General features: G+C 35.2%; 1 protein-coding gene across 2 annotated transcripts; it reads right to left on the bottom strand.

Moving 5' to 3' along the window:
* Positions 1-8,690: 8,690 nt before the first annotated feature.
* LOC145057334 (glutamate receptor 2.7-like) lies at positions 8,691-12,942 on the bottom strand. 2 transcript variants are annotated; one of them, XM_079005148.1, is made up of 5 exons: positions 12,396-12,940; positions 10,994-12,318; positions 10,592-10,904; positions 9,288-9,694; positions 8,691-9,180 (listed from the first exon to the last, which is right to left on the bottom strand). In XM_079005148.1, exons 1-5 carry the CDS (start codon positions 12,652-12,654, stop codon positions 8,788-8,790), a joined length of 2,697 nt encoding a protein of 898 aa, XP_078861274.1. In that variant the 5' UTR covers positions 12,655-12,940; the 3' UTR covers positions 8,691-8,787. The 2 variants fall into 2 exon arrangements, with proteins under 2 accessions (XP_078861274.1, XP_078861275.1); XM_079005149.1 differs by having other exon boundaries at positions 9,047-9,231; positions 9,324-9,694; positions 12,396-12,942.
* Positions 12,943-14,356: the final 1,414 nt, after the last annotated feature.

Here is a 14,356-nt window from a genome sequence, read left to right as displayed (position 1 = left end):
AATTGAAAGAACACAAAAGAACTACCCCACTCATGATCTGGAGATTGGAAGTGATAGTCATTGCACTAAAGATATGGTGGCATTATCTTTACGGCACGAAGTGCAAACTTTTCATTGATCATAAAAGTATTCAGTATCTCTTCAATCAGAAGGAATTGAATACGAGACAACGTTGCTGGATAGAGTTGTTTAAGGATTACAACTATGAGATACTCTACCATCCTGGTAAAGCAAATGTCGTACCTGAAGCTTTAAGCCGAAAAGTGAGTGTTGAAAGGAGAAGGCCAAAAGCATTAAGAATTGAAGTTGTCTCAATGATTATGGAAAGCATCAAGAAGGATCAGGAAGAAGCTTCAAAGAAAAATGACCGAAGGGAGGAACATTTGGGCAAAACATTGGTGTTCGGTACAAATAATCAAGAATTGAAGGTATTCCAAGATAGGATTTGGGCACTTAAGACGAGAGGAATAAGTGATCTTCTGATGGAAGAAGCTCACAATACCATGTATTCAGTTCATCCTGGAAACACAAAAATGTATAGGGATCTAAAACCTTACTACTGGTAGCCGACGATGAAGATCGATGTTGCGAAGTATGTGGCCGAGTGCGTAACCTGTGCGAGATTTAAGGTACAACATCAGATTCCATACGGGAGTTTAGAACCTTTACATGTACCTATGGGTAAGTGGGGAGACATCACCATGGATTTTGTCACTAAACTGCACAGAACGAAGGATAGCCATGACATGATTTGGGTGGTTGTTGATCGGTTCACTAAGGGTGAAAACTTCATAGCAACCAATGAAAAAGGTCTATGGAAAAGCTTACAAATGCTTATGTGAAGGAGGTAGTAAGACTTCACGGTGTACCTTTAACGATTGTCTTGGATCATGATAGTCATTTCACATCAAGGTTTTGGAGAAGTCTACAAGAGGAATTAGATACGAAGTTGTGTTTAAGTATAGCCTATCATCCGCAGACCGATGGTCAGAGAAAAAGAATGATTCAAACACTTGAAGGTATGCTGAGAGCATGTACCTTGGAATTCCAAGGTAACTGGGGTGAAAACTTACCTTTGGTAGATTTTTCCTACAACAATAGTTACCATTCCAGCGTTAAGAATGCACCTTATCAAGCCTTGTACAGACAAAAGCGTCGTACGTCGTCATGTTGGCTTGAGGCTGGAGAAAAGTAGTTTATTGGCCCCGAGATAGTCCATCAGACTGTTGAAAAGTTGAAGATAAATAGGGAAAGGATGTTACGACTCAGGATTGTCAAAAGAGTTGTGCTGACAAGAAGAGACGACAGGTGACATTCGAAGTTGGGGATTCGGTTTTGCTTAAAGTCTCACCATGGAAAGGACTGATAAGATTTGGGAAAGAGGAAAGTCAAGTCCAAGGTTTATTGGACCGTTCAAAGTTATTCAGAGGATTGGGAACCAAGCCTACAAACTAGAATTGCCTGAAGACCTAGATGGTATTCATAACACTTTCCATGTATATTATTTGAGGAAGTTCACGGGAGAAGTTCCCGAAATAATTCCAATTTATGAGTTAAGGATGGATGAAAATTAGTGGCTAATTGAAGAACCAAAAGTGATTGTTGACCGTAAGACTAAGAAGTTGCGACGTAACATGGTCGACTAAGTGCTTATGCAATGGAAACATACGAATGTGCCAAGTCTCACCTGGGAAACAGAGATTGAAATGATGAGTCGCTATCCGTATTTGTATGATGATGCATGATTCTGGGACGGAATCATCCTAAGGGGGAGAGAATTGTAACGCCCGTGTTTCTAGGCTAAGCATTAATGATGATGTAATAGTCTAGGTCAACCACTATAACTAATTTTAAAGTAATAAAGATGAATTACTTGAATATTATGTGAATTATGTGCTTTTATGTGATTATATACTTGTTTGTAAAGATGTAATAAAATAAGCATAAAAAATAAAATGTTAGATAAGCCCGATATTGATGAAGGAAGTTGTAGTGGTCGTGACAAGGATTTCGGACATATAAAGAACGTCAAAATCCAGTTATAACGTAGAAGTTATGGCCTGTCAAAGTTTCGCGACAGAACCGGCACGACACTGCGTGACGTAAATAGTGAATTTATGATAGATGACTTTTTATCCCTAGAGATCTAAACGAAATTCTTAGTGCTCGTTAAACCAAGAGCGTTCATAAAAAGAACGCCCAAATCTGACTTCTTATGAGGAAGTTATGATTTTTCTAAGTTCCGAATCAGCAGTGCACAACCCAGAGTTTGAATTGTAGATCGAACAATTTTTAGCCGACACAAACTAAATGAGAATTGAAGATCTCATTAATATGAGCTCAACAATGAAAAGACAGACGGAACGGATTCCGTATGTAGAAGTTATGAATTTTATACGGTCGTTTAACAATGTAATCTTCTCATACTCTTAAATTTACAAATCGGTCGAGAATTAGATGATGAGGTTAAAAGGAAAGTTGTAGATCTTGTCATTACCTACGCATAGATATAAAGAACATCCAAACGAAGCTCGTATGCAAAAGTTATGGGGTTTAGAAGTCGGCAGGGTACTGCAGCGAAGTGGGTGACATGGCGCAATCTGATGATGAAACGTGGCACCAAATCGACGAGTTGGACTAGCAACTCGATGAGTTGGGGGTCAGAAACTCGACGAGTTGGTCCAGAAACTCGACGAGTTCACCCTTTTTTCAGCTTATAAATACCCCTCGAGAGTTCCTTCATTTTTCATACCAAAACCCACTTCTTCTTCTCTCTACTCACTCACTAAACCTCCCAAAACACCCCCAAAAGCCTAGGAAACTTCCCTAGAACTTGAAGAAAGCCCCAGAGCACCAGAAGGCTCCAAGAAAAAGAGTTTTTCGGTTTAGAAGCTCTTTCCCCGTAGAGTCTGGTTTTCAAGCAAACCTCCCGGTTTCGTCGAAGCGAAGCGCTGTCCAAGTTGGAATCACCACCTTATCAGGTGAGTGTATAGTCAATTTCATCTTACACATAGATATGAAGTATTTTATGTGCTATGTGTATATGTATATGTTAGCTGTTTACTTGAGATGTTGTTGAATGAAAGATCTATGCTTCTTTCTTTCGGATCTGAAACTTTTTCCTTCGGATCTACAATTTATCTTTCAGATCTAAGACTTTTCTTTCAGATCTGAAACTTTTTTCCTTCAGATCTACACTTTCTTATCTCATATCTAAACTTTTTCTTTAGATCTAGATTGTTTATGTATTTTATTCTTTGAAAGTTATGCTGGATGAAAGATGTAAACAATGTTTTTCAAATCTAGACTGTATATATGTATTTTATGCTTTGAAAGTTGTGCTGGATGAAAGATGTAAACTTTGTTTTGCAGATCTAGACTGTGTATGTATATTATATCTACAAATATGTTGGGTAGAACATGGGTAGATGAAATAGATGATGTGTGATAAAATGATGAGAGGCCTCGATGTTTATGATGTTTAAGATGATCCAGTCATCTAGCGGAGTATAGATGACGACCACAGACTTTTCTAGACAGTCCAGTGGAACGCTAGCAGACTCTCAACCTGTAGGTGTTTTTGAAGATGTACTCCATCCCCCCATGGTTGTCTAATTTGATATATATTGTTGAGGAATCCCCTAAGCAGTGTTGTCACCCCGAAGAAAAAAAATCCTTAGGCTAGGTCCCTTTTTCTAGATGCTTTAGAGATGTAAATTGAGGATAACGGGAACGGATAATCGGATTAATGATTTGATGAAAACAATAATAAGCTTATGTATATTGGTTTGAAAACCCTATATGCTCACTAGGCTCCCCATCCCGACCCACTCAGTTTCTTGTATTACAGGTATTGACAAAAGCATAGTTGGATGATCTGACGGAAGATTATGGATTTATAGAAAATAAATAGAATGTTGTGTGGCCTATGATGTTTTGAGGCCAATTTTTGTGGCCATGATGTTATGTTTATGCTTTTGATATGTATTGATGATGACATCCCGGGTTTTGTAATGTAATGAAAATACATTTCTTTAAGAAATGCTTTGATGAATTTTATCATATTTTGTTTTGGGAACAAATTCCGCAACGATTTTCTTTGAAAGAATACTCTGGTTTTATTATAAAAGCATAAACGAAATCGGTCTTTTCTGGTTGCGAAAAATGGGGATGTCACAATCCCCAACTTTTACCTTTGCAAACCCTAATCCATTTGAGATTGTTTTTTAGACTTAGAGTGTGTTTTGGTTATCTTAAAGGAGGGAGAAAGAAGAGAATATCATTTTGGAGGAGTGAAACGCTTTGGATCCAAAATAACAACATCATTTGGCACCTTTTGAACGTAAAAAGCTCTGAACTTGATGAAGCATTGATTAGATCTTGTTTAGCCATGAAATTGTGTTCTTTTGGTCCCATAAGCTTGGTATTATGAGTATGGATTACTCTAATCCATATAAGATGTCATTTCAAACATTTTGGAGAATTTAGAAGCATAAAAATGTGATCTTGGTTGTAAGTTTTCCCCCATGTATGAGTTACAAGGTCTTAATGGGTTAAGTAGTTAGAGTTTTTGTGTTTGAGCACTTGATGGTCATGCAACACCATAAAGTTGGAAACTTGATGGTTAAGGACGTTATTTTAGGGCTAGATATATAAGGGCTAGATATATAAGGGCAAAAGAGCTTAAGGATTAAGCTCTTAATAAGAAGGAGAAAGATTTAGTCGTGAATGTTGGGCGCCCCCTAGGAACGCTGGGCGTTCCTGGTCAACCATCACGTTCCTGGTCAAACTCGTGTACGCCAAGCATACAAGTTGAGTACGCTGAGCGTACTCAGCTGTGTTGACCATGTTTGGCTTTTGACTTTGACCAGGATTTTACCAAATTTGACCTAAGGGTATTTTGGGTATTTTGAGTTTTATTTTGGATTGGTCACTATTTGATGAATAGGTGACAGTTAGAGCTGATATTCGAAGAAGAGATCTATTCAGCTACTTATTCGGACTGAGGTAAGTCTCCTCACATTAGTTGCGTGTCAAAGGTACCACTACCGACCCATTGGATTATGTTGTAGTATGTGCTTGTAGTCTTTGTGACTCATGTTGTATGTGTTGTATGCATGTGTGCATGTTTGCTATATGTATGTGGGGTGAAATATACCCGGTACAACCTTGTGCTAACATATGAGTTGAAATAGACCCGAGGGTGAAATAGACATGGTACAACTTTGAGCTGACATATGAGTTGAAATAGACTCGTGGGTGAAATAAACCTGGAGGTGAAATAGACCCGGTACAGCCTTGTGCTGACATATAAGTTGCAATAGAATCGAGGGTGGAATAGACCCGACACAGATTTAAGCTAGCATATATGTATGATATGAGGTATTTTGGGAAACTCGCTAAGCTTTGTGCTTACGGTTTTTATGGTTATGATTTCAGGTTCTTTGGGTTCAAAATGGAAGGGTCCGACTTCATCGCAACGCATCCACCTATGATTTTGAAATTGTACTCTATTAACTATTTTACTCTGATATAATTTTTTAATGATTGAAATGGTTAAATGGTGTTTTTGGTTGACTTAAAAATGAAATTTTTACTTTATAATTTTTTGGACGTTATAATTATGCCCCACATATAATTTATAATTTTACTAACATAACTTTGTCCGGTATTTTTTTTGTAAAACTATAAAAGATGATATATATATATATATATATATATATATATATATATATATATATATATATAAATGATAAAATATTATAAATCTAATATTTTATATTTTGATATTTTTTAATTTTGAATGTTTTGACACTTACTTTTAAATAATATAAGTTTTCATAAAATATATTCATTTTATGTTTATTAAATCAATTGTATAACTAACAAAAAAAAACTAAAATGTAGGGATTAATAGTGAACCAACAAAATGTAAAGGTATCACATATGATTTTAAGAGTAACAAATGTAAGGGGTATCACATATGATTTTAAAGAGTAACATGCCAGAAAAAATAAACTAAGTCAAAAAATTTCTTATTTTTTTTTCTCACGAAGCTCCAGAATTGAAGGGGCATACATGTAGGTCCTCTAATGGATGAAATATAAAAATAGCTTAGAAGAAAAACTAAAATATTAAATAATAATAATTGTTTGGAGTGACCTGTTAAAAAAATTATTCTCCAATAGTAGAACATTTTTCAAAAACTTATGAGAAACTATAAAAAAAGTTTTAGAAAAATCACAGAAGAAGTGCGTTTTCTAACCCACTATTACGTTAGCTCCATATAAAATTTTCTCTATCATCTGTCTTCTATTTTTTATAACCTCGACACATGAAAACATTATTTTTTCACATCTATAACCTACTCGATTAAAAACATATAGAACAATGTGTTTATGCATAAAGAATAAATGAGAGAGAGAGAGAGAGAGAGAGAGAGAGAGAGAGAGAGAGAGAGAGAGAGAGAGAGAGAGAGAGAGAGAGAGGATTATGTAACCCACTATTCTTCACTTGTGTGGTACCATCTTTCGCCCGGGGTCGTTATCTTGGAGGTACCCTTGGTACCTCCCGTAATTTCCTTCAAATGCACACCACTCTGTGAATGCTCAGAGATGTTTTACTCAAGAATTTCTCCCATCTATCGAATCAAACGTTGTAGTTTTTGGATCATAACTTTATTTATATTCTTGGGCGTTACAAGCCATGAATGATTTAAATGAACAAGCCTTACTTTCTTCGGATTCAGATTGACCATCATCATCACCATCATTGTGGTATAAATTTCCGGTATTAGCATTATCGACGTTGTATCTATTTTAATTCCAAACAGGCATCAATATGATTAACATATTATTTTACAGGTTCCCACTTCCCACATATTATTCTAAAGTTTTTGCATAGCTTCAAAAGTTAAATATTGATGGTAACGGTGGTGATATCTTGACTTGGATATATACTTGAGGTGGAATTTAGTTTAAATTCCTTTTTAGTGAAAAAAATCACATCATCAAATAAACGGTCAATTACAAATTACTGACTTTTTTTAGCAGTTAAAAAATAGACTTTATGTCTTTAAATTACCAAATAAAAAAAATGAAGTACAATTTAAAATAGAACCTAATAGTTTGTTGGGCTATATTCACATTAACCATTTTACATAGATTTTGGCTTAAGTCAATATATTCTTGTTTGATATTTTAAAATTTGTGTATAATATTTTATCAGTAAAATAAAACTAAATATTAGACAATTGTTCTTGCAAAATTATTAATAAATTTTATAATATATTTCAAAAGATATCAAACAGGGGTGATTCTCCATTTAGTGCATTCTCAATACAAGTAGTATAAGAGTTGAATATGGTAATGACTAAGATTGAATATGAGTCCAATAGTTGTGGATGATGGCATATAGTAGAGTTGAATTATAACTGAATGGTTGAATAGAATGAATAAAATTGTGATTAGGGTTGAATATGTGTTTAATGGATTGTGAGTGTTGTCGTATAAATGTTTAATGAGTGATATGACAATCCATTAAACTCTATAAAATTCATAGATTGTTGATGTCTTTAAATTGGAAGAATCATGTTAAATATCAAATATTTTTTTGAGTAGCATATTCTATGTTTATAATATTATTCGACGACTTCTTAATAAGTGCTTGGAGTTTAGGCCATCCACAATGAGAGTTGTATGAGAGTTTAATAGATAAAATGTGAATATAATATAGTGGAGAGAGAGTGTGGAGTTCAATGGCCATTGAACGTTGCAATATAACTGTAATGAAAATTTATGAATTTTTTAATAATTAATTGAATGTGTATATTCTCTTTCCTACATGACAATCTATACAACTCTTCATGAGTTTAATCCACTGGAGATGGCCTTAGGAGATATTGAGGGTTTTATTGGGGTTACTATATGTGGGTTAGTTAGAGTTTCTTGGAATAAAATTTGGGAGTATAGGGTAATTAGAAAGTGGTTGAAAAGTTGGATTTGAATAGGTTGGAAACTTGTTAAGATGTTCTTATTTTTCTTGGAATCTCTTTTGTATTCTTTTATTTTTTCTGAATAAAGTTTGACGAAACTATCTTTTTTTTTAAAAAAAAATTATTCGACGACTCCTTCATTGTTTTTCCCTAATTTACTCACCAATTAGTGAAACAAAATATCAAGTTTCCTATAACTTTTTAAGTAACCATTAATTGATAGTGGTTATCTAGTGAAATTCCATACATGAGGTCCAAAATTCAACCCCAACACACCCAAAGTATTTTTAGTTCCATGTGCACTTTGAACAGTTTGACATTGGTTAGACATTGACTACTTAATACGGTCTATTTTTTTAGAGTAAATTACTGAAATCGTCTCTGTGGTTTGGTAAAAATTGCACGTTTGGTCTCTAACTTTTTTTTGCACTCGGATCGTCCCTGTGGTTTGATTTTGTTGCATTTTTCGTCCCTAAGATTCGGTAAAAATTGCATGTTTGGTCCCTAACTTTATGTATGTAAGGGACGAAAAATGCAACAAAATCAAACCACAGGGACGAAAAACGCAACAAAATCAAACCATAGAGACGATCCGAGTACAAAAAAAAGTTAAAGACCAAATGTGCAATTTTTATCAAACCACAGGGACGATTTCAGTAATTTACTCATTTTTTTAACATTACTTTATTAGATCAAGTCTTTTTGAAAAAAACTAGTAAATTGTAATCATGGTTTTTACTAATACAATGCAAAGCGTTACTAGTTAATGGACAAATAAATAAACATATATTAACTTAAATTTGGTCGACACTGATTGCTGGACTTGGCAGTGGATGTATTGTTCCTGTTTCAGACGGCTTTCTATCTTTCTCCTCATCAAAGCTTTGTATTATTGAGGTCATCTTCCGGTAGAATGATTCTTGTGAAATTAGTATTTCCTTCTTTTCATACAAGAACTTAAACACAGAGACGACAAGCGCATAAGTTGATGACAAACCCGAGATCCAAAAAAGACCCTTGAAACTAGCCACTGTTAGCTTATCAAAGGTTTGAACATCCGCATTTTGATCGGGGCAATGAGCTGCATCTCCAAACCATTTGTTTGATATGGCACTCATTTGTCCTTCTATCACTTTCAAGATTCCTCTTGAGAAGTCATCTACCAGCCGCGATTCTTTTGGAAATGCCTATTCATAACATGATTAGTTCTTCATCATATCCCCAACTTATTAATTTACCTATAAAAAAAAGATTAAACGATGTGAATTGTAGAGTTTAGTTAATCGCTACTTACAAAGCCAAATCCTGCCGACTTGTAAGTCGGACCCACCATTAGATACTTGTTACAGTTCTTCGCCATCAACATCTTTAGATAAGGGACATCATCAACGATCGCAGCAACCCCATTGTTTTTACTTCCATTTGAAAGGGCATCCGCATACTCTTGAAAGCTTGAGTAATTCTTCAACTTGCTACTAGGAAAACCCATGTCCTTTAACATATCTCTAACATAGGAACCATCTTGGTATCCTACGTTCTCTCCTCTTGCTATGAGTTCATATATATTCGTAACAGTTGGTTGGAGCTTTTGCACTGTTAACATGGACGCGAAGCTTGCTGTGTAGCTGGACGTCAGCACCAGAACCACAAATAACCACACCATCACTACAAATCTAGATAAGTTGCATACCATCTTCTCCTCTGCAAGATTTATGTATTCCCATGTTAATTTGTTTTCTTATTAGTGCTTTTGACTTAAAAGTCTTTAAGTTTGTCAAATTTTGTTGGTTTTGTCCTTATGACGATTTTTTATTCGTTAATGTCCAAAATTTTCCATGTTTTTTTTTTTTTTTTTCATTTTTGCCCTTGCTACCTATAATAGTAGGTGTCTAGGGATAATACCGACAAAATATAACAAACTTAAGGACTTTAATGTCAAATTTCGAAAACATACTTAGGATAAAAACATATAAGATTTATAAACTTAAGGTTTATTTTTGCAAATTTGAAAAATATACTTAAGGTAAAAACATCAAAGATTTTTAAAAAGGACAAAAGTGAAAAAAACTTGGAAAATTTTGGACATTAACAAACAAAAAATCGTCATACGAACAAAACGAACAAAACCTGACAAACTTAAATGACTTTTTGTCAAAAGCCCTTCTTATTAATACATCTATGACACAACAGACATATTTTGAAATATAACTTAAATGTGTTGGGTAATTTTTGATGATTAAATTTGGTTATGGGTATGGATCTTTAAGTTTTATTTACTATTTAAATAAATGATAGTTGACTAAGTTTAGAGTAGCTTAAAGTTGGTATACTTACTCAATATAATATGTGTCCTATTATCTAGGAGTATAAAAGAATATTTGACCAAGTTTAGAGTAGCTTAAGGTAGTATACTTGGTCAATATGTGTCCTATTATCTAGTGGTGGCTATTTATATAGCCTTTTGTTTTTATGAATGTGTGTGCAGTTTTTGAGTCACGATTATTTATTCCTTTCTCTATATATTTATCACATATTAAAGAGAGGGTGTTTTTTTAGTTTGTGAGGGAGCATTGAGGGCCTGATTGAATAGGAACTTACTCTGTGCGAAAAAAAGAGTGGAGAACGAAAACCAGAAGACTAGCCCAATTTGTTGATGAGGGGGACCACGAAATTCTTTGTTTACACGATGCTCTATGACCCAAACTACAACTCCAGTGTACATGAAAAGTGCTCCGATTGTTATCCACAGCTTCGTTTCAAGTGGCCTCATGAAAATCCAAATGTTTTTACCATCATCAACCTTAGCTGGAACGAGCATCGATACCCCGGACTCTGAGTATGCGAGAGTGAAATCAACAGTCCGTGATCTGTTCCACTTGATGGTGACGTCAGCAGCCACCATATCGAAATTCTGTGCAATTTTAAACAAGAAAGAAGATTTTGTAAGTACTAAAAACTTATGTTGGTATACATACATGCGATGCATAATCATGTACTTACACCAAGGACAATTTGATGAAGAAGATCATTGTAGTCAGGAGCATCGTATGGAGTGAGGTTGTAGTGTACAGTATATGGCAATGTATCTATGACAGCTTTGAAGATATCTATGACAAATCCACTCGCTTTAACTTCCTGAGTGTTAGGATCTTTTTCGGCTTCAATAAACTCAACGAACCCACCATTTGCTGGAACTCCCACTGTTAAAAAGATGTCGCCACCTGTTGGGATTCCGAATACGCCTTTAGGGAATTCAGAAGTATCTCCAGGCCATATGATGGCTCCTAAGTTATCTTTGTTAGTCGTGTAATCTGAACTTCCATTGTTGATTATTCGATTTGATATTCCATTTCTTGAACTCCAAAATCCAATTTGTTTCTCCCCTTTATTCCCGATCAAATTCACTATATGGTATGCCGGTATTTGTAGCTGTCCGTTGACCACTTGGAAATCGCCACTCACCCCTCTATGCCTCGTATCTCTGATCATTGAAAGGAACTTCGGTCCCATTTCTGAGGTTCCAATGGCATCCAAGTCTGTCGAGGCGTTCGTTGATCTCTTAAAGGTAGTGCTTAATTCGGTGTCAACTCTCTTTAACGCTGTAGCAAGTCCAATAATAGATTCATAAGTCCATATCCCAAACATATCAAGCTCAACTCTATGATCAGTGTCAGGGTATTCTTTATGGAACCTCCTCTTCCATCTTCTCTCAAAGTTGGTTAGCTTGTTGGTTTGTGGTATATAGGGCTTCACACCGAGTACACCCTGCATAGAATGTAAAGAAAGGGGTTCCACATGATGCAAGAAACAGGTGAGAACATCAGTGATGATCCATGCATATCCTTGAGCCATCATTCCAGCTTCGTCTGCTTTCTTAAAGAAACGTGAAGCGAGATCCGGTAACATGTGCACCACAAAAACTCTAGTTTGCATGGTCTTTAATTTGTGAAGTTGTAGCAGAATCTCATCATCCGATGAGGATGGAGACAAAAGGGTACGGAACATAACCTCAGTGCCAATGTTTACCATGGCATCTGATAAATAGGGAATGGGTTCTCTTCCAAAATCAGTATCTTCGTAGACAAACACCACTTTCTTCCAGTCGAAGGATTTGACTAGAGCTGCAATGGGTTGTGCTTGTGTTGAGGAAGCTTGTGCTATGCGGATGAAGTAGGGGTTTCGGATTGGAGAGATATTAGGGTTGGTTACTGGAGATATGATGGGAACCTTCGATCTTTGCGCAATATCAAGTAAAAATTGTGTCTGTGACGATTGTTGGGGTCCAACGATTGCTGTAACTTGAGTATTTTTCAGAAGATCTATGGCTGTATATGAGACATAAAACACATGATCAGCATGAAAATCATTTGGCATAAACATACTAATACTAGTGGTTACGAACCAGCTGAGGCAGCATCTATGTTATCGTTTTTGGAATCTCGAAAGTGAGGGACAATAATGATGGGGTTGTTAGTGTCTCCAATATGAGAATCTTCAATGGCCATCAACATGCTGATCCGGATGCTCTTTCCGAGGCTTGAATTCATATCAAGAATCGCCCCTAGTCCTATTTCTTGCCTCCCTTGTTTATCACCATTCACTATCAACATCATCGTCAAAGTTAACACTAACAAAACATGATTCGCTACAGAAATTTTCATCTTTCTCCTTTCTGCACACCTAACTTTTTTAGGAAGACTGGCTGGGGGTGTATTTGATGATTAACTGATCTGGACAAAGATGACTATATATGTGATTCAGGATTAGAGAGTCTCCTCATTAAGATTTGACTCGACTAAAAGTCCATGCAACTCCCGGCATACGTAATGTAGTTTGTTTGACTCGGTCCCCTTTTCTAGACAGAATGAAGATCTATTGTTTATATATTGATGTTTCGGAGTACGGGTTGAGTTGAGTACTTAGTTTACTTTATGAATAAATTCTAGCTAAGCCGTATCGATGTAGTCATCTTTTCTTAAAGTTGAGAGTTCAAGTCTACATATATATATAAATTTAGATTTAGGAGTAGTTTATAAATATATTGTACTTACCGTTCAAGAAAAAAAAACAACAGGAAACAAAAACAGACCTAATGATTTTGGACGGCCATCTTAGGCAGTTTCTTGGTATTAACTACTAAATTCATAAAATCTAATAAGGGGCTGTTTGGTAGGATCTGAATTATTAAGATCAGAATTTTTAAGAAGTCTGAATTTCTAAGAGAGTCTAAACTTTTAAGATTTAAACTTTTAACATGTTGTTTGGTTGGAACCTCTGAATTGTTATCTGAATGATAAAAATGACCATTTTACCCTTCTGTGGTTCTATATTGTGCTAAATTATAAATGCATAATTGATAAAAATTAAAAGTTATCATACAATAACCAAATTAAACACAAATTCTTTCAAATTCACTTTTTTCAATCCAGTGAAACATAAAAATCATACAATAAAACCAAATTAAACATAAATTCTTCCAAATTGACTTCTTTTAATCCATGAAAACATAAACATCATACAATATCCAAATAAAAATACTTCTTTCAATCCATGTTGCAACCAGTGACATTGGAAAAAAACACCACCACCAATCCTATATGTCTTGAAACCAAATTTACTTCTTACACACTTAAGAAACAACCATACTATTTTTCACTTTTTATCAACAAAAAAATCAGCACAAATCAAAAGAAATCATACCATCAGATGTGGAGAAACTAGACCATCAAAATTTTTATAAAGAAAACATCTGATGAAATCAACACACAATTCCATCATAACATAATCCATATCATCAAGAAATCGTTCATTATCTGATGAAATCAACACACAATTCAACATCAGATTTTGAAATAGATCGGATTTCATGTGTCACCCACATTGAACATTTTAAGAGACATAAATTAATGATCCTAATAACAGTTTATCAAAATTTATACATACATCAACACTTAAAACCCAATCCAAATCTGTTAGAAGAAAAACATTCCCAAAAGAACAAATTCAACTCTTATTATCGAGTTTTAGGGCAAAGAGGAAGAAAACGATCGATTTTCAGACCAAAACAGCCAGAACATCTGAAAAAATTTGAAAAAAACGACCAAAATAGCCCTAATATGTTGAATTCGATTTCCAGATGAAGAAGGGAAGCAAAATCTGATACTCGATTTTAAAGAGGCGGCACCATCGATTTTCAGACCAGACAATTCATAAAAACAATAAAGTTATCGAGTTTGGGGGGAAAGAAGGAAGAAACTCACATGGAACGTCGGAGAGAGGGGCGACAACATCGTTTAAGGAGGCGGCAACGACGTTGGGGTGCAGCGGCGTCGTTATAGGCGGCGTCGTCGGAGAACCAGGTGA

This window comes from Lactuca serriola, chromosome 6, assembly GCF_051521515.1.
Source record: "Lactuca serriola cultivar US96UC23 chromosome 6, Lser_US96UC23_V15, whole genome shotgun sequence".
NCBI lineage: Eukaryota > Viridiplantae > Streptophyta > Magnoliopsida > Asterales > Asteraceae > Lactuca > Lactuca serriola.
The sequence above is the reverse complement of the archived record's forward strand: the minus strand, read 5'-3'. Positions and strand labels throughout refer to the sequence as shown.

Excerpts from the sequence above, each read along its gene's own strand:
- LOC145057334 (XM_079005148.1), bottom strand. The coding sequence starts at position 12,654 with ATGAAAATTTCTGTAGCGAATCATGTTTTGTTAGTGTTAACTTTGACG. Across the intron at positions 10,905-10,993 it reads TTCATCAAATTGTCCTTGGT|AATTTCGATATGGTGGCTGC; the intron begins GTAAGTACATGA and ends AAAATTGCACAG. Across the intron at positions 9,181-9,287 it reads AGTCGGCAGGATTTGGCTTT|GCATTTCCAAAAGAATCGCG; the intron begins GTAAGTAGCGAT and ends TGTTATGAATAG.